The sequence below is a fragment of the Theileria equi genome, chromosome 3 (assembly GCF_000342415.1).
Source record: "Theileria equi strain WA chromosome 3, complete sequence".
NCBI classification, from domain to species: Eukaryota; Apicomplexa; class Aconoidasida; order Piroplasmida; family Theileriidae; genus Theileria; species Theileria equi.
Genome location: NC_021367.1, coordinates 1,319,920 through 1,339,194, shown reverse-complemented (window position 1 = coordinate 1,339,194; position 19,275 = coordinate 1,319,920). Strand labels below are relative to the sequence as shown.

The 19,275-nt window shown below is 41.0% G+C and overlaps 13 protein-coding genes across 13 annotated transcripts; 8 read left to right on the top strand and 5 right to left on the bottom strand.

Annotated features, from left to right (window-relative positions):
• Positions 1 to 4: 4 nt before the first annotated feature.
• BEWA_006600 (40S ribosomal protein S4, putative) lies at positions 5 to 1,006 on the bottom strand (the record flags this gene model as incomplete). Its single annotated transcript, XM_004830860.1, has 2 exons — positions 898 to 1,006; positions 5 to 793 (listed from the first exon to the last, which is right to left on the bottom strand). Exons 1-2 carry the CDS (start codon positions 898 to 900, stop codon positions 5 to 7), a joined length of 792 nt encoding a protein of 263 aa, XP_004830917.1. The 5' UTR covers positions 901 to 1,006.
• Positions 1,007 to 1,065: 59 nt separating this feature from the next.
• BEWA_006590 (centrin, putative) lies at positions 1,066 to 2,047 on the top strand (the record flags this gene model as incomplete). The annotated part of the gene is made up of 3 exons (XM_004830859.1): positions 1,066 to 1,610; positions 1,643 to 1,790; positions 1,902 to 2,047. The coding sequence occupies exons 1-3, from the start codon at positions 1,353 to 1,355 to the stop codon at positions 2,045 to 2,047; spliced, it is 552 nt and encodes a 183-aa protein (XP_004830916.1). The 5' UTR covers positions 1,066 to 1,352.
• An 813-nt stretch (positions 2,048 to 2,860) lies between these two features.
• BEWA_006580 (protein kinase domain-containing protein) lies at positions 2,861 to 4,357 on the top strand (the record flags this gene model as incomplete). The annotated part of the gene is made up of 1 exon (XM_004830858.1): positions 2,861 to 4,357. The coding sequence occupies one exon, from the start codon at positions 2,861 to 2,863 to the stop codon at positions 4,355 to 4,357; it is 1,497 nt and encodes a 498-aa protein (XP_004830915.1).
• Positions 4,358 to 4,429: 72 nt separating this feature from the next.
• BEWA_006570 (26S proteasome regulatory subunit, putative) lies at positions 4,430 to 5,899 on the bottom strand (the record flags this gene model as incomplete). Its single annotated transcript, XM_004830857.1, has 5 exons — positions 5,829 to 5,899; positions 5,731 to 5,793; positions 5,544 to 5,626; positions 5,041 to 5,484; positions 4,430 to 5,007 (listed from the first exon to the last, which is right to left on the bottom strand). The coding sequence occupies exons 1-5, from the start codon at positions 5,846 to 5,848 to the stop codon at positions 4,430 to 4,432; spliced, it is 1,188 nt and encodes a 395-aa protein (XP_004830914.1). The 5' UTR covers positions 5,849 to 5,899.
• Positions 5,900 to 6,413: 514 nt separating this feature from the next.
• Positions 6,414 to 6,900, top strand: BEWA_006560 (60S ribosomal protein L22, putative; the record flags this gene model as incomplete). The annotated part of the gene is made up of 3 exons (XM_004830856.1): positions 6,414 to 6,530; positions 6,597 to 6,728; positions 6,765 to 6,900. 3 exons carry the CDS (start codon positions 6,414 to 6,416, stop codon positions 6,882 to 6,884), a joined length of 369 nt encoding a protein of 122 aa, XP_004830913.1. The 3' UTR covers positions 6,885 to 6,900.
• Positions 6,901 to 7,046: 146 nt separating this feature from the next.
• Positions 7,047 to 7,921, top strand: BEWA_006550 (RNA recognition motif domain-containing protein). The gene is made up of 2 exons (XM_004830855.1): positions 7,047 to 7,374; positions 7,409 to 7,921. The coding sequence occupies exons 1-2, from the start codon at positions 7,070 to 7,072 to the stop codon at positions 7,740 to 7,742; spliced, it is 639 nt and encodes a 212-aa protein (XP_004830912.1). The 5' UTR covers positions 7,047 to 7,069; the 3' UTR covers positions 7,743 to 7,921.
• Positions 7,922 to 8,232: 311 nt separating this feature from the next.
• Positions 8,233 to 9,765, bottom strand: BEWA_006540 (hypothetical protein; the record flags this gene model as incomplete). The annotated part of the gene is made up of 1 exon (XM_004830854.1): positions 8,233 to 9,765. The coding sequence occupies one exon, from the start codon at positions 9,763 to 9,765 to the stop codon at positions 8,233 to 8,235; it is 1,533 nt and encodes a 510-aa protein (XP_004830911.1).
• A 436-nt stretch (positions 9,766 to 10,201) lies between these two features.
• BEWA_006530 (hypothetical protein) lies at positions 10,202 to 11,892 on the bottom strand (the record flags this gene model as incomplete). The annotated part of the gene is made up of 3 exons (XM_004830853.1): positions 10,202 to 11,215; positions 11,275 to 11,427; positions 11,464 to 11,892. The coding sequence occupies 3 exons, from the start codon at positions 11,890 to 11,892 to the stop codon at positions 10,202 to 10,204; spliced, it is 1,596 nt and encodes a 531-aa protein (XP_004830910.1).
• A 614-nt stretch (positions 11,893 to 12,506) lies between these two features.
• Positions 12,507 to 13,030, top strand: BEWA_006520 (hypothetical protein; the record flags this gene model as incomplete). The annotated part of the gene is made up of 2 exons (XM_004830852.1): positions 12,507 to 12,613; positions 12,766 to 13,030. The coding sequence occupies 2 exons, from the start codon at positions 12,507 to 12,509 to the stop codon at positions 13,028 to 13,030; spliced, it is 372 nt and encodes a 123-aa protein (XP_004830909.1).
• A 430-nt stretch (positions 13,031 to 13,460) lies between these two features.
• Positions 13,461 to 13,871, bottom strand: BEWA_006510 (histone H3, putative; the record flags this gene model as incomplete). Its single annotated transcript, XM_004830851.1, has 1 exon — positions 13,461 to 13,871. The coding sequence occupies one exon, from the start codon at positions 13,869 to 13,871 to the stop codon at positions 13,461 to 13,463; it is 411 nt and encodes a 136-aa protein (XP_004830908.1).
• A 718-nt stretch (positions 13,872 to 14,589) lies between these two features.
• BEWA_006500 (histone H2a, putative) lies at positions 14,590 to 15,192 on the top strand. The gene has a single exon (XM_004830850.1). The coding sequence runs from the start codon at positions 14,664 to 14,666 to the stop codon at positions 15,054 to 15,056; it is 393 nt and encodes a 130-aa protein (XP_004830907.1). The 5' UTR covers positions 14,590 to 14,663; the 3' UTR covers positions 15,057 to 15,192.
• A 71-nt stretch (positions 15,193 to 15,263) lies between these two features.
• On the top strand, positions 15,264 to 18,213 carry BEWA_006490 (tetratricopeptide repeat domain-containing protein; the record flags this gene model as incomplete). The annotated part of the gene is made up of 6 exons (XM_004830849.1): positions 15,264 to 15,313; positions 15,351 to 16,646; positions 16,682 to 17,651; positions 17,687 to 17,820; positions 17,859 to 18,084; positions 18,121 to 18,213. 6 exons carry the CDS (start codon positions 15,264 to 15,266, stop codon positions 18,211 to 18,213), a joined length of 2,769 nt encoding a protein of 922 aa, XP_004830906.1.
• A 9-nt stretch (positions 18,214 to 18,222) lies between these two features.
• On the top strand, positions 18,223 to 19,271 carry BEWA_006480 (ribosomal protein L19, putative; the record flags this gene model as incomplete). The annotated part of the gene is made up of 5 exons (XM_004830848.1): positions 18,223 to 18,477; positions 18,518 to 18,599; positions 18,638 to 18,759; positions 18,793 to 18,919; positions 18,961 to 19,271. 5 exons carry the CDS (start codon positions 18,223 to 18,225, stop codon positions 19,269 to 19,271), a joined length of 897 nt encoding a protein of 298 aa, XP_004830905.1.
• Positions 19,272 to 19,275: the final 4 nt, after the last annotated feature.

Genomic DNA, 19,275 nt, shown 5'->3' with positions numbered 1-19,275 from the left:
GAAATTAATGGGCACGAGCTGCTTTAGCCAATCTAATTGCGCGCTGTTCGATAATTGACTTGCGAATACCGTTGTCGCTTGGAAGTGAAACATAGGGTTGAGATCCAAGACCGATAACAAACACATTGGAACTTCTGGTAGAGAATGTGCTGTCCTGAGAGTCCTTAATGTGAATCAAATCAAAGCTTCCAGGGTGTTTCTCCTTGTTCACAATGGTACCAACTCTTCCGACGTTGTGACCACCGGTAACCATGACCAAGTTTCCAATCTCAAACTTCAAAAAGTCGAGGATCTTTCCAGTGGCAAGATCAACACGAACAGAGTCACCAGCCTTAATTTCTGGGTGTACATAACGAATAGTCCTACCATCATGAGTGATGGCGATATTTACCTCCTTGGGACCCAAAAAGGTCTTCTTTACCCTGCAAAGCTTGTAGGAAGCCTCCTCGGGGGTGATCTTGTGAGGACAGAAGCGACCCTTGGTGTCATAAAGCATGCGGAAAAACTCATTGGTACGATCGAGAGATACAATGTCCATAAAACCAGTTGGGTAGGTAATGTCGGTCCTGACCTTACCATCAACCTTTACAAGCCTTTGCATAACAATAAGCTTAACTTCGTCATATGTCAATGCGTACTTGAGACGATTACGCAACAAAACCAACAATGGCAAGCATTCGCGCAGTTTATGAGGGCCAGGAGATGCCTTAGGTGCATACTTTCCTGTCAATTTGTCTAACATCCAATGGGATGGAGCGTTAATACGCTTCATATGCTTCTTAGGACCACGACCCTAAAGATTAAGTGTGAAATTGTGCAAATTTCTGTGTATAACACGAAAACGACGGGGTAGACCGTTGTATAGTGCCAAACGGCTGCAAAAGATGATAAACTTACCATTTTGTCGAATCACAAACTACAGTTTTATAGAAATATTAAATTTGTACTTGAAATTATAAATCAAATTACTTAATGGACGCATATATCAGAACAAAAGTACCTTCCTATGAAAACATAATGGGGGGACCTATGAGGCTGCGCCATGAAGGGGAGGCCTATAGACTGACGTTGCCTAGTTAAGCGCTTCCTCAACTCAATATTTTGTCTGTTTATATATAGTATATGAAAGAACACGGATGGCCTAATATAAGTCCTGAAATTACCCAGTCCAGTATACCGCCCATATAGTACACATTTTTTACGCGTCTCCTAGTAAACGTTGAGGCATTCATCGATACAGCGGGTGAAATTCAACTTATAAAACGTCCTATCAACACACATCAGTCTATAGGGATGTGTGCCTATGAATAGTAGGGGTGTCTAGCTGCGATATAAGGGGAAGCAAATCAGAAATGGTTCTCAACTGGTTGGCGGGAGGCGACGCAGATCTCTCCAACAGTTTCTCAACCAACAGTGACGCGTCTGACTCTGCAGAATCGGATGTGGAAGATAAAAGGGGCCGCCTATACAAAAATGTACTCAACAGAGACCTGGAAAAGGAAGTAGAAGAAGCTTTCTCATTGTTTGACAAAGATGGTGATCATGTAATCGACTTCTTTGAGTGTCAAGCGGCCTTTAAAGCGCTCAGGCTGGACCCATCCTCTGAGAATGTAAGTTTATGTCAGCCAATTGACAAGTGTAGATTAAGGAACTATTCAAGGAACTTGGAAAGGATGAGAGTGATGTATTGACACTTATGGACTTCAAAACACTTGTAATCGCTAGAATACACACGAGATACACGTCTAGCGAAGTTGAAAAAATCTTCAACCAGATACAAGATGGAAAAGGTTTGAGACACATGTTCCTACACAGTTCTTCAGGAAAAATTACTTTGGATAGTTTGAGGCGTGCAGTAAACAAAATAGGTTTGTTCTACCTCTTGGTTAAATCTTCCCTAGGCAGCAATATCTCAAACGAGGAGCTAAATTTAATGATCTCAGAAGCATCAAGCAACGGGGATTTTATCACTATTGAGGACTTTAGCAGACTTATGAAGCGATCCTGGACGGGAGATCCTATAGATATGCTCTCAGATTCCGAGTAGTAAATATTATCGCAAAGGCGACGATGTTGTTGACGCCAGTAATATAGTACGATCCAGTATGATCCTGGATCTTCAAAGACATCCCATAGATTTGGATATATGTTATATTTCGTACTAAATAAGCTCGTATCTGGTCAATCGTAGCGATTTGAGTTTTAGATAGGGATATACCCACCAGACCTAATCGCATCGAGCCTCGGTATCAACCTGCAAATGTTGCGATAAACGCAAACACATTTGACTTAAATCACAGATACCCTATTAGTTTTGTAAAATAATACAAAGTAGAATCTCTCCGTCGTGTAGAAGGTCAAAAGGGAGACGCCGGGTGCTCGTTTGGGGAAAATGTCTATAAATCGGCTACACATCTCAAGTTTGAAGGAAAATATAATTTGATACACATATTTTTAGGGTCCTAACGGTGTATATGGTCATAACGACCGGGAAAATTGGCAGAATAACGCTTGCACCGATATGCCATATCCATACCCTGTAAACGATAGCACATAAATGACGCATGCTGATTCCATGAATGTAGCATGTTAGGAATCCAGCTAAACTAGTTACAAACCATTATAAAGCTTACTTCGAACCGGTACGATAAGAGTAGCGAAGGAACTGATGATATAAATTACACCTAGAAGACCATAATTGAATACCTAGCTTGATATTTGCAATGAAATAGGTACAGTTTGATCGTCACTGCGTCAACTCTAATATATCGGAAGTATACCTTTTGTATCAGTTCTAAAGGTATCAACATCCCTCTTACACATCAACACTTACCGTTCAGGTATTATTTGATTCTTAATAATGCAGCCCGTTAACTTGGATGAAGCCAAGGCACATCTCCGTGAAGGTCACTATGGTGATGAACACGATGAAAAGATCACATCCAGGACCTCAACCCTGGATACCGAAGGCAGATACTTTGATGCATCTTCCCTAGCAGCCCTAAGGGCTCCAGGTCATAAGAAGATTCGCAGGCTATCGGCTGGTAGCAAGTTGTCAAGCTACTATTATATAGGAGCTGAACTGAGAATATGCTCAGATTGCGTGAAAAAGTCATCTTCGCGTCCACTATTGCGTGACATTATAGATCGCAAAACTGGAGAACCAAAGATTTTAAAGATCATATCAAAGTCCAGGATTCCCCCTGGAATTGACAGTCTAAACAACTGGAGAACATTGTGCGAAAAACTTCTTAACATGCCACCAATGCCTAATCTTATGCGTATTGATCAAATATGGGAATCTGAAACAAGTTTCTATATTGTGACTGAAAAGTTTATCGGTGGGGAACTCTTTGAATATCTACTGAAGGAGAAAGCTATCCCGGAGGATATTTGCAAGTACATTTTTAGGCAGATTCTTTATGCTGTTGACACTCTCCACTCAATGAATCTACTACACAGGGACATTAAGCCTGAAAATATCATGTTCAGGAATCCCACAAAGTCTATACTTCCAATTCCAGAGAGATATGAATTGGCCCTGATTGACTTTGACACATGCAAAATGACGGATAGTGCAGCCGCTGATCGCAGTGAAATTGTCAATGGAAAAAGGAGACTGGTTGGCACATATGGTTATCTAGCTCCAGAGATTCTTAGAGGAGATGACTATTCAACAGCATCTGATCTCTGGTCTGTTGGAATAGTGTTGTACATTCTCATGACTGGTATACCGCCAATATCAATGGACAAAATGTATGATGCAAAGGCTAGTCATGCCGTCCTTGCGGCTGCTGAGGCTAATGGAATAGATTTTAACACACCTCCACTAATTGAATTCCCGCTTGCAAGGGACCTTTGCAAGCGTTTGCTTTGCTTTGATAAACATAAGCGCATATCCTCAGCGGCTGATGCCCTTGCGCATCCCTGGCTTGCTGGATTGCCAAGTATTTTTGATTGCGCACTACGCCTTCGCAACTACAACAATCAACATAGGAGAGGTGATAATGGATTCAAGGATAACAATAACAACTTTGGACATAGATTTGGAAATTTTAAACCGGGTGGCTCCAGTCAGGACAAAAAATCTGGTGACGGCTCAAAGTATAAGCAATCCGGAGGGCAACAAGACAACATGGAAAACAACGATCCAGCCGAAAACACGGAGAATAAAACATCGGGGAAGAGAGACATTAATGCAGTATATGAAAATGATTCAGATGTACTAAAAACAAAGGAATGCACTAGAGCGGTGCTGATACAAAGCCTAACAACTAATGCAGAATCAATTGAAGGAATCTTCAAAAAACCACTTAGACGCAAGACTGATGTGCAGAGACCATTTGTCGAAGCATAATCGCAATTTTATTGCAGTGAAATTAATAGTGTGTAAATTTTTATTTTTTATGCCAAGGGCGATTACGATTTGCTACATGTCAATTATTCTCGACAATTTCTGTATACGATTAATCAACAAATCTCCTTGTTTGATTGTCTCAACATAGTTGTTATTTCTTTCATCCGTAACATTGTTTTCAATGATTCCGTTTACCTTGTCTATTTTGCAATCTAATCGCATTCCGCTGATGTATGATACAAGCTCCCCTTCTATAAACTCTGGGGAAACTTGAAATGCTTCGGCCATATTCTTTATTGTGACTGACTTGTAAGGACGCAAAAATTGCTTATATGCTGGGAGCCTTGCTTGTCTTATTATATATTTGCAGTGCCTAGCAAGATAACGATCCTTTAATATCAACTCCGAAACCTTTACTAGGTTGAACATGTAATTTTTGTAATTGCAGTTGTAAAAATCGCTAATGAGTTGGTATAGCGTTGTTCCAGATGCTACTTGGGAAACTTCGGCCGATTCTAGGACCTTTTTGCGTATGGTTGGTCTGTCCATCGTTATCAGAGATAAAACAATGGTATATAGGACCAATTCTTCTAATGATATAAACTCTGTTGCAGTAAAGGTAGACAAAGACTTTAGCAAAAGTTCGGTTGCTATAAAGTTTGAATGTCGTGTATGCTTCTTACCTGGTAAAAACTTCCTGCACAAAATCAACTGTACAGCTTCATAAATATGTAGTCTATTCCTCAACTCCCAATCTCCTCCACGCTCGACCTCTTCTTTGGCTTTTTCAATATATTTTACAAGTAAAGGAACATCATTGAAGAAAAATGCAACTCTCATTATCCCCAAAATAATCTCTAGTTTGCTATTAACACCAACAGTCTTTTCGAGTGCCAACTCATAGACCTTGATAGAGTTGTCATGGTCACCGATTTTAAAATAATAGTTTGCCTTGTCCAAGATTGCGTCTTTAATTTCTGAGGAGCCAAAGTTCTTTTCAGCGAACTCAATCTTTTCATTAAATTCGGCGATCTGCTTGGCACTTGTATCTTTGAACGCTTCAATCTCTGGGTTGTCTTCAATGATCCCGAATTGATGCTTGACCTTGTCGTAGTAGGGATACATTTCTGTAGAATTGAAGGTAAAAGAGTCGCAACGCGGAGTTTAACGTGAAACATATGCGTACCATCCCTTTTTATGAACTCCATAAATGATTTCCTGCATTTTTCGACGTCAACTCCCATCTCTGGAGGCAAAAGTAGTAGGTGCCTGTAAATGTGTTGATTTGACGTAACAGAGCTCGAGTGTGCGCCAACTACGCCAAACTAGACGTGTATGACACTGATGCTGAATTTAAATGACATGTGCCGTACCTCAGCTTCTCAACTTCGAAATTTGGCAGAGACTTGAGTGTTGTTGTCGAGGCATTCTCAGTTCTGTAGCAAGTCTATAACGGATCGAGAAAACGAACCTTTGAACCACTTTACTCATTTTTTACACGAAAACTTGCAGAAATGTGGTCAAACACAGAAGATTTAGTGTGAAGCTCTAACGCGTATTGTGTATGTGTGAAGGGCGTACAGACAGTCAAGCTGACACGTTACCGCTGCATAGAGCTATTTAACAGGTATGTACAGGGGGAGTATATAATGGAGACAGGGATGGGAGTGTTGAGTTTCGGACGCGGAGGAGGGGCCACCGTCCGGGACAGTATCGCGGATAGCACATTTGTTATCTGGGATTTGTCAAATTAAAATATCAGCTGAAGAGATACGGCAGTGTCCGGTGTGTGCTCTCTATCACTGTTACAGGTGAATTTGGAGGTCATGGTAGTCGGCACATATGTCACACCAATAACTGAGCACATGGTAAATAAATGGTAACATAAAAACACCCTGACGATATCAGACAACAAAAACGACCTCAACGCAACTTCTGGAATCTCATCTCGCTCCGACTTCCCCATCCGCGAAAGCTTCATGGGGAACGCCGATCTTTCGGTTATAATAAAATTTTGTGATTTAAGCGGTTGTTGCAAGTATCGTAATTTATAATAATGAAAATCCTTCAAAAGAAGAAAGACGTCAAAAAGGCTGTCTTGGGCCACAAGGTCAAGTATGTCCTCGACTGCACGGCCCCTGCCAACGATAACATTATAAATACCGCTGGCCTGGTTTGTTTTATCCATTTGCGATATTTTAGTGCCAAACGTTTGGACAAATGACTAATTTTCACGCAGGAAAAGTTTTTGCAAGACCGCATCAAGGTTGACGGAAAGACTGGCAATTTGGGCACCAGCATCGTTGTCTCCAGAGAGAAGAATAAGATTCTAATCACCACCGAGATCCCATTCTCCAAGCGCTACATCAAGGTTTGTTCGTCCCAGAGACTCACATTCTTTCCTTAGTACCTCACCAAGAAGTACTTGACCAAGCAGCAGCTCCGTGACTTCTTGCGCGTTGTTGCCAATAAGGAACACTCTTACGAGTTGCGCTACTTCCAGATCAACGAGGAAGCAGAATCCTGAACATTTTAGACTTGTTACATGTTTTCTTTGTCCGTTGTCATGCATGCTGTGCTTTGAGTTCGCTGTGTATCCCAGTCCCTCTTGGAGCCGTGGGTGTGTCCGTTTTACTTGGATGTGCCTCTGGCTGGGGAGCAGTTGTGAGGCAATCCGTTTGCAGGCACCAAGTCTAATGGAAATTTAGAGATATGGAGAAGGTTACCGGTTATTCTCTTCTTATACGTAATTTACGTTATTCCACATCGCCTCAGATTGTAAAGGAGACGTTTGAGAGGTTCGGTAGAATCCGCGATGTATATCTGCCTCTCGACTATAATACCCGGCGTCCCCGCGGCTTCGGATTCGTAGAATACTATGAAAAGGAGGATGTTCTTGAAGCTGTCAAGGCAATGGATAATGCAGATTTAGATGGCAGCGTAATCACTTGCTGCCTGGCACAAGACAGGAGGAAGTCACCAAACTCCATGAGACGTGCGTACAGAGGCTCCAGGAGGTTTGTTTCTTCATTATACTCACATTTTATCCAGGGGATACGACGAAAGAAGGTATAGGTCACGCAGCAGGAGCTATCGCGACGTCCGCCGGTCGTACAGCTATGGAAGAAGAGGACGCTACGACGGAGACTATTACAACGGAAGGAGGTACAGCCGTGATCGTTCTCCAGAACGCTATTCTAGAGATTATCGCCCCGTAAGGGATTACCGACCACACCGCGACGCCAGACGAGACTATAGGCCACCCATGAGAGACCGCAGAAGAGACTATGAAGACAGGTTCCAAGGCGAAGATAGACTATCACCCAGAAGCCAATCGCCAAAAAGGGTCGAACACTCACCAGAACGTTCATCACAGGATAATTAGGGTAACAAGGATACATGTACAAGGGAAATCCGGAATGCTTTGACGCAGAAGATAGCTGTAAAAACACACGCTATCTCAATTGTTGCTGTACATGTGTTACAAGGAGGAGATTGTACTAATATCGGATGGAGTTAATATGTGGATTGAATGTACACGTGTAAATTTACTCCCCTTTTAGTCGCAAAGTTTTGGACTTGTTGGATACGCCGATGCTGCATTACAAGAAGCTTATTGGAACAGAAAATTGACGCTTATTTTATCTGCCAACTTCTACTCGCATGGGAGCTATCAGTATGGATGAATGGCGTATTCCCCTATGAAATAAAAGTTCGCAAGTGGACCTGTGCATACTCAATATGGCACATTCTCACTAATCCATTAAAACGCCTTATAAATTAGTCCTAGAGATGCTCCAACAATAGTAGTACTTCATTATAGCAACTACTCAGTATAGACTCCCTAGTCTCCCTAAGTATCCATCCATAGACTCCTAAATCTGTCTAACCCATGGATCTCCTTTAAAGTTTTGGTATAACTTATAACCCTTATATCCCAAGAAACCAGCTGCGCCGGATCCTGTAGTTCCAGCAATAAAGTATCCAATAGTAGCAAAAATGCCAGCTTCAGCGGCCCCAGTACCAAATTCAGCAGCGGTACCATCACCACCTCTACCAGGTCCATCAGGGTCTCCTTCAGCAGCACCTTGCTCTGGAGATGAGGATTCAGTAGATCCAGTTTGATCACCATTAGTAACTTGAACACCATCTTCCTCTTCTTTCTTTTTGAGTTTTTCCTTTTCAGAGCCTTCACCTTCGGCTTCTTTGACTTCTTGTCTTAGTTCTTCAGATTCTTTAGTACGTTGTTGTTGTTCTTGTTCTTGTAGTGATTTAGTATCTTGAGTACCTTTTTCCACCGTATCTCCTCTATAACCATCTATACCAGAAGGTCCTTGAGGTCCAGGAGGAGTAGAAGGAGATCCTCCACCGGCACTTAGTCGAAATGAGGATTGAGAATGTTCTTGAGGACATTTTGGCAAGCTTCCACATCCAGCCTCTGTTAGTGCTTCTTTGAGTTTACTCCATTGGTTACAGGTAAGGCTATTAAAGTTAGTAGGTTTTATACCTTGGAGGTCAGTCAAGACTTTTTCCCAGTTTTCGTCGTTGCTGTTACCACCAGTAGGACTTTTAAACCACTTGTTTTCCTCATTTCCTTCAACGTATATCAGTTTTGGATTATTGTCTTTGTAGAATGCATATACGGTTGTTACGCTTGGAGGAGATTTGTGTCCATTCAAATTTATTCTATTCCTAGTAGACCCACCAGTAGGATCGTACTTGATAGCTGCAAGCCTCCATCCATTGCTAGGAGTAAATTCATGTTTGTAGCAGTCGGCACTACGATGATTAGGGTTTTGTTTACAAGAAACTTTTACTTTCTCAACAGAGACCCTCCCGCTAGTAGCATTAGGACTATGAGTAATGCAACAGTAGGTGTTCTTACCACGAGCACTATTGTTTGAAAGTTTGCTAGAATTCTCAAAAGTTAGATTCAAAGTAACTGCATCATTGAGATAGCAGTTAAGGCCATCAAGCTGAGTTTCTAGGTCTTTATTATGGAGTGGAATAGGTCGAGGATTTTGTATTATGGGAAGTGAAGTCCAGCTTGTTTCCATACCTCCTTTGTTATAGTTGTAAGTGTAACTTCCATTCCTAAATACCTCTGCTAGAAGAGGGTTTGTCATAGTTTCAAGTGTTTCTCTCCAGTACCATACTGCAAGGTGATCAATCTTATCACCATAGTTAACTCCTATATCTGAAACCTGAGCATCTCCAAACATCACTTTGTCAACCTGAAAAGGTTGTCCATTAGGCGAAGTATGCTTAAACATTAAGAAGCCAGAGCCAGGAGGATTTTCTCCTCTTTCCAGCCTAACTTGGTCAGATCCATATATATATGGTAGATTTTCATTATCGGTAGGTTTCTCTCTTATATTTATAGTGACACCAGATGTAGGACTAGGCATTCTACATTACAGCCTAAGAGGATCAAGTAGTCAGTTCCCAGATTCTCATTAATCCTCCATGTTCAGAGAGTGTGCTCCTTCAAAACTCTGAGATCCATGAGAGTCTCAATGCGACCAAAGGGAGCATATTATTCCCTTAACTACTCCTCATCCATTCATTCATTCTCCCTCACAACTAGCTCACCGTCAGAGAGACTATCCACAGAACAAGATGAATAGCTATCAACACAACAATAGTGACGATAGTGTAAAGTTTGCAGCTTATGAAAATAAACCTTAGCAAAGGTTAGGAAGAAATGCACTTTCGCATACTATACAGGCATATGAATTCTATTCAAATAGCAATGTACATCTTCATGAACCTGAGAAATGCAAAGTATACTTGAAAGAAAATGCTGAGATGACTATCATGTACACGGTAAATGCTGGCAATATTTTACAACTCCAATTTCATGTGTTGAAAAATGAGCATTCTCCACAGCTGGAGAACAAAACCTTTACTTTCATCATCCAAAAATTGTTCAACATCAAATAAAAGCTCGGATGGAGTTGGATGTTCTGCCAGTCGTCCTGTGAGGAACTCTATAACATCATTCACAAGCGATTCTTCATCACCCATATATTCCTGAATACACTTTCTAATCCATGGCTCAATAAGTGCATTGACTGTCCCGTCCTTGAATATTCCATCCCAGTCTAGGGGGAACTTGAATACTTGTTCCTCTTCGGTAGGTACCTGTTCCCAAATATCTTCATCCTTTCTCAGTTTAACAAGAGGTTTATGTTTCTTGGTGTATATGGTCTCTTCTTCCTCTTCTTGCGCGGCGAATACATTTGGAATAGATTTCTTTTGTTCAACAACAGGTGCTGGTTGAGCATGTATTGGTATATGCTTCTTTCTAGCCTCTGACTCCTCTTCTTGCGCATCTTCTTCATCTTGTATGCGTTCCTTCTGTCTAATTCTTGGATTATATCGTGACAACCCCTCTAAATCTTCCTTTATGAGTTTTTCGCGTAAACTTTGTTTCACGGTTCCAAGTCTGTTTAGACGTCTTAGTAGCTTCTCTTCCTCTCTAATCCATTCTGGTTCATCATCTCTGAATCTTTCATCGTAGTCTCTCTTCTTTGACCTAATTTTATTTCTTCTGTGCGATTCTTTGTGGTGTACAGTATATTCCTTAGTAGTATAGCTAACTACCTCATTCACAGTTTCGCGAGGAGTTTCTACCTTTTTCTTCACTGGTTGTCCAGTTATAGGTTTTATTTCCTCTACAGTCGTATCATTTAACTTTATAATGCCGTTGAATTCCTCCCTTAATGCATCTTGGGTGGATTTCATATGTTCTGCAACCTTTTCGGTGGTGTATTCCGGGTTTTGCGATTTAATCTCTGCAATTTTCTGCTCCTTCCAAGTTGCAATTTGGTCCTTTACCTTTTCGTTGCAACTTATCTAAAGTATTTTTATATTGAATATGACGTATTTTCATATATTGCATATACCGAACGTACCTTTATTCTTCCTTCTTTGTATGGGATATCAGAAAGGCATTCCATAGCATAATATGCACCTCCTGGTGATTCAAAATCACAGAATGCAAATGTAGCAAGTAAACCACTAGATGGATCCGTGTGACGCTTAAAATGACTTATTTTTCCGCATTTCTGTAGTTTAATGTTTATTCATCAGCGCATTCATACCTGTAACATCTTGATTATAAATTCGTTAGACGTGTCTGATGTAAGTCCACCGACATAGACAACGTTTGTCAACTTGACAGTGTCATCCGATTGAAGCGGAATCGTCGGAACCGCTGGACCCATCAAGGTGTCAATCAGGGGCTTTATCAACTGTGGAGGATAAGGTGCGATAGAAGGCATGTTTGTTGGTGCCTTTGTTATAACTGCAGCTGTTTGGGAGTGAATTGCAGATAATACTGGAGCCATTGTTGGTATCCTAGACTGTGGAATTGGGGGTGATTGTACCATGATTCCCGGCTGAATTAGACCTGGTTGTACACCGCTAGCTTGCAATCCACTTTGTACGCTTTGTATTGCATTTTGCACAGCCTGTGGAATCAAAGGTTTCGGAGGTGGAGCTGGCTGCGAAATTCCATCTTTAGCTATCATTTGTCCATCTTTCATTAGGTCATTCGAAGCTAAAGGAATCCCACCTGTATATTTGTTAGTCAAAAGTATTGCTACAGAAGAGTAGCACGGTATGAACACTTTTATATCCTGTAGACATGGACTTCACAGGAAAAAGATGGTTCAGGTCAGGACTGAAAGATTTAAAAGGTTAAAACATACCCATCATATATGGAGTCTGTTGCTGAACAACACCGGTTCCAGCCTGTTGCGCTCCAATAAGATAAGGTTGCGGGACCATTACGTTGTACTGTAAATATTTTATTCAACGCTGATATATAAAGGTACCTGGGTCTGATTAGAGTCTCCTTGACCCGGTTGAGTATTCCTATAGTCCATCCTGCGCTGGATTCTTCGACTAAATGTCACATAAAGCTTTAAATCTACAAATTTTCACACATCTCATATCCAATTCCAGTTGGAATTGTCCTTAGCACGAAGCTGCGGTGTTTAGCGCAATTAGAGTGACAAAGTCTCTTGTCCCTGGGAAAGCCCCCAGTGTTTGTCGTCTGTAACTCCACCTTTTACGGGCACATTCCCATCTTTATCAAATATTACATAAACTGTGATAGTCGTACTCTTTATACACGAAAATTATGGATGAAGATGTCCTGGTACAGTACGTGCTTATGAGAGATGACCTGGAGACAAACGGGAAGCCATGGAATAGAGGATCTCTGATAGCTCAAGCGTGCCATGCATGGTAAGTGCATCTTGTTCTTATATATTGTCGTTTACACTCTCTGGTCTATCCTTCCATTCTTGGAGTACTCCACACTTGTGTAAATCACATTGCATATTTTACGCGCACGTAGACTCTGTATCAGTATATAGAGGTGATATACTCATCTGTAGCATATCGGCTGTAAGCGTATATAGCACCGATCCAAACGTGATCCGATACATTTCACCAGAGAATTTGCCTGTTATGAGGACCGTTGTTTTAAGCGTTGCTAGTGAAACAGAATTGAACTCGTACCATAGTCTCCTGCTTTCTCACGGGGTAAACAATCATCTATTCACAGAACAACCAGAAAATATAATCACATGTCTAGCTACGGCTCCAGTACAAAAGTCTAGAATATACTCACTTGTAAAAAACCTCAAGCTCTTCAAGTAGATGCTATGTGATTTTATGATACTAGCTTAGTGTAAATGTGTTATAGACGAAATGACCAGTGGCTCTAGTATGAAGGTGAAAATCCAGGTCCCAAGAGTTTCTCTTCTGCAACTTTGCTGTCTAGGTAGACGGTGATCTTGTCTTTTGACCACAGTAATTCACCATTTTCAAGTGCAATCACAGCACCTGTCTAGAGACATCTTCTGGACCTATTGCATATCGGTAGTCCCGATGTCAAACTACAGCCTCTAAGCAAGCCAGAAGCAACAGGACCTCACTCCAGACCAGGAGCAAGAGCTAGAGAAAACCAAAACAACCACACATATTACCTAGACAGCAACACACAATGAAAGAAAAAAATTAGATGGCTTCAAGTGAAGCCTGACGAAATTAGATTTACAACTAAATAAAGAGCACGTATACGTTAAATTTAGGCTCTTTCACCTCTGATCCTCCTGGCGAGTTGGATGTCCTTTGGCATAATGGTAACCCTCTTGGCATGAATAGCGCACAAGTTTGTGTCCTCGAACAAACCAACAAGGTAAGCCTCGGCAGCTTCTTGGAGAGCCAAGACAGCAGAAGACTGGAACCTGAGATCGGTCTTGAAATCTTGAGCAATTTCCCTGACGAGTCTCTGGAAGGGCAACTTGCGGATCAAAAGCTCAGTAGACTTCTGATACCTTCTGATTTCACGCAAGGCAACAGTACCGGGGCGGTAACGATGTGGCTTCTTGATACCACCGGTGACTGGAGCGGTCTTGCGGGCAGCCTTGGAGGCCAATTGCTTCCTTGGAGCCTTACCACCAGTTGATTTACGAGCAGTCTGCTTTGTACGCGCCATTGTACGAATTAAATGTTTTTTGATGCCAATTTAAAACTTTCGATCTCAGCCTGTTAGTTAACGCGTACTGAATTAATGGGACACACACTTTTATGGTGCCACAACTTCACTACATTTGGTGGTAGCATCACTAGCACCTCATGTCACGAATCTTCCTGATCTGCGTTCTTAGGTCAAAGCATCGCAAATGTAGGTGTGGCCATAAATTGTGTAGTCATGTGACACACATAAATGGATTTATGTCTACACACAGAAACCATCTGTATCGCGCCAATAACGTATCCTTTCGCAACTATTACTAGTAGAACATAGGTGTAGTAGATCTATAAAGCAATATTGACCCATCCGGACCTTGTGTCATTGGCCATATAGCTCCTATGGTACCCCTGCTCTATGTCACACACTGCGGCTCATTGTATCAAATAAGCTATAACTGGTCTATCTATTATATATGACGAATGTGGTCTGGTATACTTTTGTCTAGATTCTGTAACGAGATCATTTCAGGGAGAAATATTGGAGTTATGGATCCGGACACGACGCACTTGCCATCATAGTACTAACATCTCAATCGTATTGCATTTTGGGTCATAAAAGTGCATTTCATGGGTCCAGACTCAAAACGGCTGCAATGTGTGTCCCCTTGTAGCCCGGACAGCGAATTTTATGAGGTACCCAACATGACACACCAGTAAAGGGAACGGGAAGGTAATCAGTCGCCACGATATAACCAGGAAAAGGCCGTTGTTAGAAAGTTAAAATTTTTGTTGTTAATTTGTTGTATTTTGAAAAATGACGGCAAAGGATAAGGGTGGTGTTGCTGGTGGACGCAAAAAGGCCATTAAGGCAGTAACCAAATCAGCCAAGGCTGGTTTGCAATTCCCAGTTGGCCGTATTGGCAGATACTTGAAGAATGGCCGTTTCGCCAAGAGAGTAGGTGCCGGTGCCCCTGTCTACTTGGCAGCTGTACTCGAGTACTTGTGTGCAGAAATTCTTGAATTGGCAGGAAATGCCGCCAGGGACAACAAGAAGTCCCGTATCATTCCCCGCCATATTCAGTTGGCCATAAGGAACGACGAAGAGCTTTCCAAGTTCCTCGGAGGTATCACCATTGCCGCTGGTGGTGTTATGCCAAATGTCCAAGCCGTTCTTCTTCCCAAGAAGAACAAGAAGGATAAGGAATAAATTTCTTACCTTTAACTTACTTAGCATATTACACATTGATAAGTAATGGGATTTTACGAATTTCGAAGCCGAATTTGACGACTTAGACTTACAACTAATCAGGCTTCACTTGAAGCCATCTAATTTTTACCTCACATACATGTCGTGTCTATGCCTTATACATGTCTCTGGAGTCAGTTTGTTTTCTTTGTGATATGGTTTGGCGCAATGAGTGCTGAGCAGGTTCCTTTTGATATCCTTTCGGACGACTATGACCCGTAAGTTGGCTCCGTGTCTCCAATAAAAATGCCATAGAGAGGAATGTAGCGATAACTCTATAGATGAGGAGGAGTTAAACAACTTCCTTATGGGCGATGTGCTCGCCGGAACGGAAGAAAGGGGTAAAAGATCAAAAAGGCTATCGTATGCCGATCGATTTAAGCAAAGATTACTAAACAAGAAAAGAAAGAAGGAGAAATTAGAAAAGGGCGATGCTCCAGTCAAGAAAAAGAAGAAAAGAAAGAGTACAGTCTCACAATCGAGCAAATTAAAGCCGGAATTAGAGAAATTAATGCAAGAAGCCACAAATTTCTACTTGGACAAAAAATTCGATGAAGCTGTGAAGCTTTTGAAGGAAATTGTTCGCAGGGCTCCTGGTCTTCATGACCCTTTTCACACATTAGGACTCATTTACGAGGAAGAGTACAAGGATCTCGTGACAGCTACTAGCTACTATCTATTGGCGGCTCATCTGGTTCCTACAGACATATATTTATGGCACCGAATTGGTGAAATGTCGCAGAATATCGGTAATATAGACCAGGCCATCTACTGCTTCAAAAAATGTCTCAAGGATGCATACGGAGAGATCAATGAGGAAGTCTATTTTTCACTTGCTATATGCTATGTTGAAAAGAAGGACTACAACAATGCGATTAAAAAGTTCACTGTCTTGTTCCAGTTACATCCAGAGGATATTTTGGTTACAACTGAATTATCCAAGTGTTTTCAAGCAATAGGAGATCTTAACTCGTCCCTCATTGTCCTTACTGCCTACTTCAAGTTGACCTTTGACATGAAAATTGTGGATACAATATGCGATTTGCAGATAAGCTTGGAGTTGTACATGGATTGTTACGAACTCTTGGAGTTTATAGCAAAGTCCAACAACTTGCAACCAAAAAATCTTGCAACTGATCACCTAGTTTACTATGTCATTGCATCCATATACCTAGACAAGGACGTAAAAGATGAATTGAGCGTGCTTTGGGATACAAAAATCTCTGCAAAGTATATCTACATAATTTCTGTGGCGCTTTCATCGAAATACATTGAAGAAGCCTTAAAATGGTTCAAAAAAGGGTTTCAGTTACCATATGAACTTTCTCCAGAAACTGCAATAAAAATGGCCAAATTAGTTATTCAAGTAGAGAAGAATAACGAATTTGCTATATCTATACTCAAAAAATCATTGGAAACGCATCCTGATCATTCTGAGCTTTTGATTGCACTTGCTGATGTTCTTGCTGATATAGGTGATGTTACACAAGTGGAGGAGGTGCTATCCAGACTAACAATAGATGACTTCGACAAGCTTCGTGACATTCCTCAGTAAGTTTCTAATATCCAAGTACATTTCCTTACAGACCAATTGACCAGGATGAACGTAAAGAAACACTCTTCTCTCTCTACGACACCATCGACAGTCTACTGCACAAAATTCTTTCAAAGCCTGCATCAAGAGCCTATCCATGTTTATTGTCTAAGAATGAACCCTTGGATGCTGAATGTAAAACTCGGGCACATGAGTGGGTGGATACCTTTATAAGAATTATAAAGGATTGTGAGATGGATACTAAGAGAGCAATGCACAAATTAAATGATGTCAAAGTAATGAAACAGACCATACAAACGAGGGAAGACCCTGTAGTAAACGAATCATCAATATTTGTTACGAGCGAAAGCGGTAGGAAAGGTACCAGTAAAAACTATTCATTTTTGAAGATAAAGAAAGAATTGGGTTTGCAATCTGCAGAGGATATTTTAGGATGGGATCGATATGAGGATTTGATCATCTCCGCCTGTATATTAATGTCAATTCTCCGCCGATTCCATGAGAGCTTTGAGATTTTGGAGCTCATATCCAATGGGAAAAAGAGATACAAATCTAACATTGACCATTCCGAAAGGAAAAGATTGATTAAGACTATAGATGATTTGTCATTCAAAATGAGCTCATTTGGAGGTCTATTCAAAATTGCAATAGGTTACGCTAGAAATGAATTTTTGAAGGATCCAACCGATGGTAATTTGCAATGTTATAGCAGAATATTAGGAACTGGAAAGCTGGCCCATGCTGCCTTGTTTCCCCTTTCTTCTTCCAACGAAAAGGATGTCCTTTTGGAAAATAGGGCATGGATAACTAGGCAACTTCTTCAGAAACCAAACAACTTTGAGCTTTTAATGCTTGCAGGTCATTTCTGTACTATTTCTGGGAACTGGACCTATGCAATTGATGAATACACTCGTGCTGTTCTGCAACGGCCTAATGATTCTGTTGCAGCTCTTTGTTTAGCTGTTAGCTACTTTAACTCCGCTGCCAGAAAATTTACTGTTGTAAGTTTTTCTTGTGTAACATACAACTGTTTTAGGATGTGAATAAGGCCATTGTACTTGGGATGACTTTTTTGCAGAAGTACGCAACACTCCGCAAAGCATCAGGTAAAAGACTATCGCAAAGCTGCCAAGCAGTGTTTTTGGCGGAGAACTGTTACAATATCGCAAGGTATAATCTTTATACATGTTACATGCAAACACATTTAGGGGTTTTCACATGATAAACATGCTACACCTGGCGGTACCACTCTATGAATCCTGCATTAATACAATCAAAGATATGGACTCCAAGCCATCCATGGATGTAAAGGTCCAGTGCCCGTGTATCATATGTGATTACTGTCGCAGGAAGAATCCCAGTCTTCCTCATTCTGCGACAGGTTTTTCTACAAACTCGTTTATATGGAGTCATGGAAAAGAGCAAATTGTAAAGGTAAGCATATATGCGGCGAGTTATATCTCTTTACAGTGTGCTGCCTACAACCTCTTTTTGATCTATACACAACAAAACAGTTTAACACAAGCAAACCACATTTCTAGTCAGTATATAGTATGGAACTGAGTAGAATTAATGTTCTTTAAAAGTAATATATCCAGTCTAAATAGTAGATTACACGTATTGGTGCAAAAATGTAGCTTGAGAACGCGTTCCGTTGTAGGAAACGCGGAACATTCTCATTATGTAGTTACTAACCCTAAAACATCGCAAAACTGGCCCCCAAAACATGATCATGGATCTCCCATGACTCGCACAAAGTGTAGACACATCATGAATGAACTTAACCTCTTGGAAATTAACAGAATGGAAAAGTTACGGAAGTTTAATGTTTGTACAGTATCTATTCATCATACATTTGAGTATTTAGATGCCTGAAATACGTCTGGGTGATTTGGTCGAGGTCAAGTATGAATTATCACGCACTCAGCAAACCTATGCTATATTTCAAGGTTTGTTTTCTCATTTCAAGCGTCACTTTTGCGTACAGGGTACTGTATAAAGACATCTAAAAAGGGTCTCAACTCATCATTTAGCCTAAAGAATGCATTCGACGGTGTTGGAGTTACACAGTTGGTACCTTACTATTCTCCTCGTTTGCTAAATGTCAAAGTTAGCGCTTCTTACATCATACACACGTTACAGATAATGAAATCTATAAAGGGAAGGGGTTCTGTAGTTCGTGATAAACCCATAACTAGAGACTATCGGTATAAATTCCATCTAAATGTACGTCACCGTTTTTCCAAACGGAGTGGTGTGCATAAGCCTGGTAAGTAGGCATTCCTGAAACCTTTTAAAAATACACCATAGGTATAAGATCATTCGAGATTAGGCTCAAAAACAGAATATCACGCCTGAAAATGCAATACTACCAGCTCCGTCTAGAAGCAGGTTTACCGCCATATATTTGGGGAGGACCATATAATCTAAACACCAGAAGAAGAAAAAGACTTGTCCGAGGTGAAACTTACAGAAGGATCCAAATATATGGAATGGATGAGAAGCGAGCCAGAAGTGAAAAATTAAGAAAAAGACGTGAAAGAAGTCGTTGGGGAAATTACAAGGTACTTTTTATATATGTTAAACACGATTCTTCAGTTGCCAGGATTGTCGTATCTTGATGCA

What these genes read in the sequence shown, in the direction of transcription:
- BEWA_006550 (XM_004830855.1), top strand. Translation starts at nt 7,070, where the DNA reads ATGGAGAAGGTTACCGGTTATTCTCTTCTTATACGTAATTTACGTTAT. An exon ending in GCGTACAGAGGCTCCAGGAG is followed by an intron (nt 7,375 to 7,408) that starts GTTTGTTTCTTC and finishes CATTTTATCCAG; the next exon opens with GGGATACGACGAAAGAAGGT.
- BEWA_006500 (XM_004830850.1), top strand. Translation starts at nt 14,664, where the DNA reads ATGACGGCAAAGGATAAGGGTGGTGTTGCTGGTGGACGCAAAAAGGCC.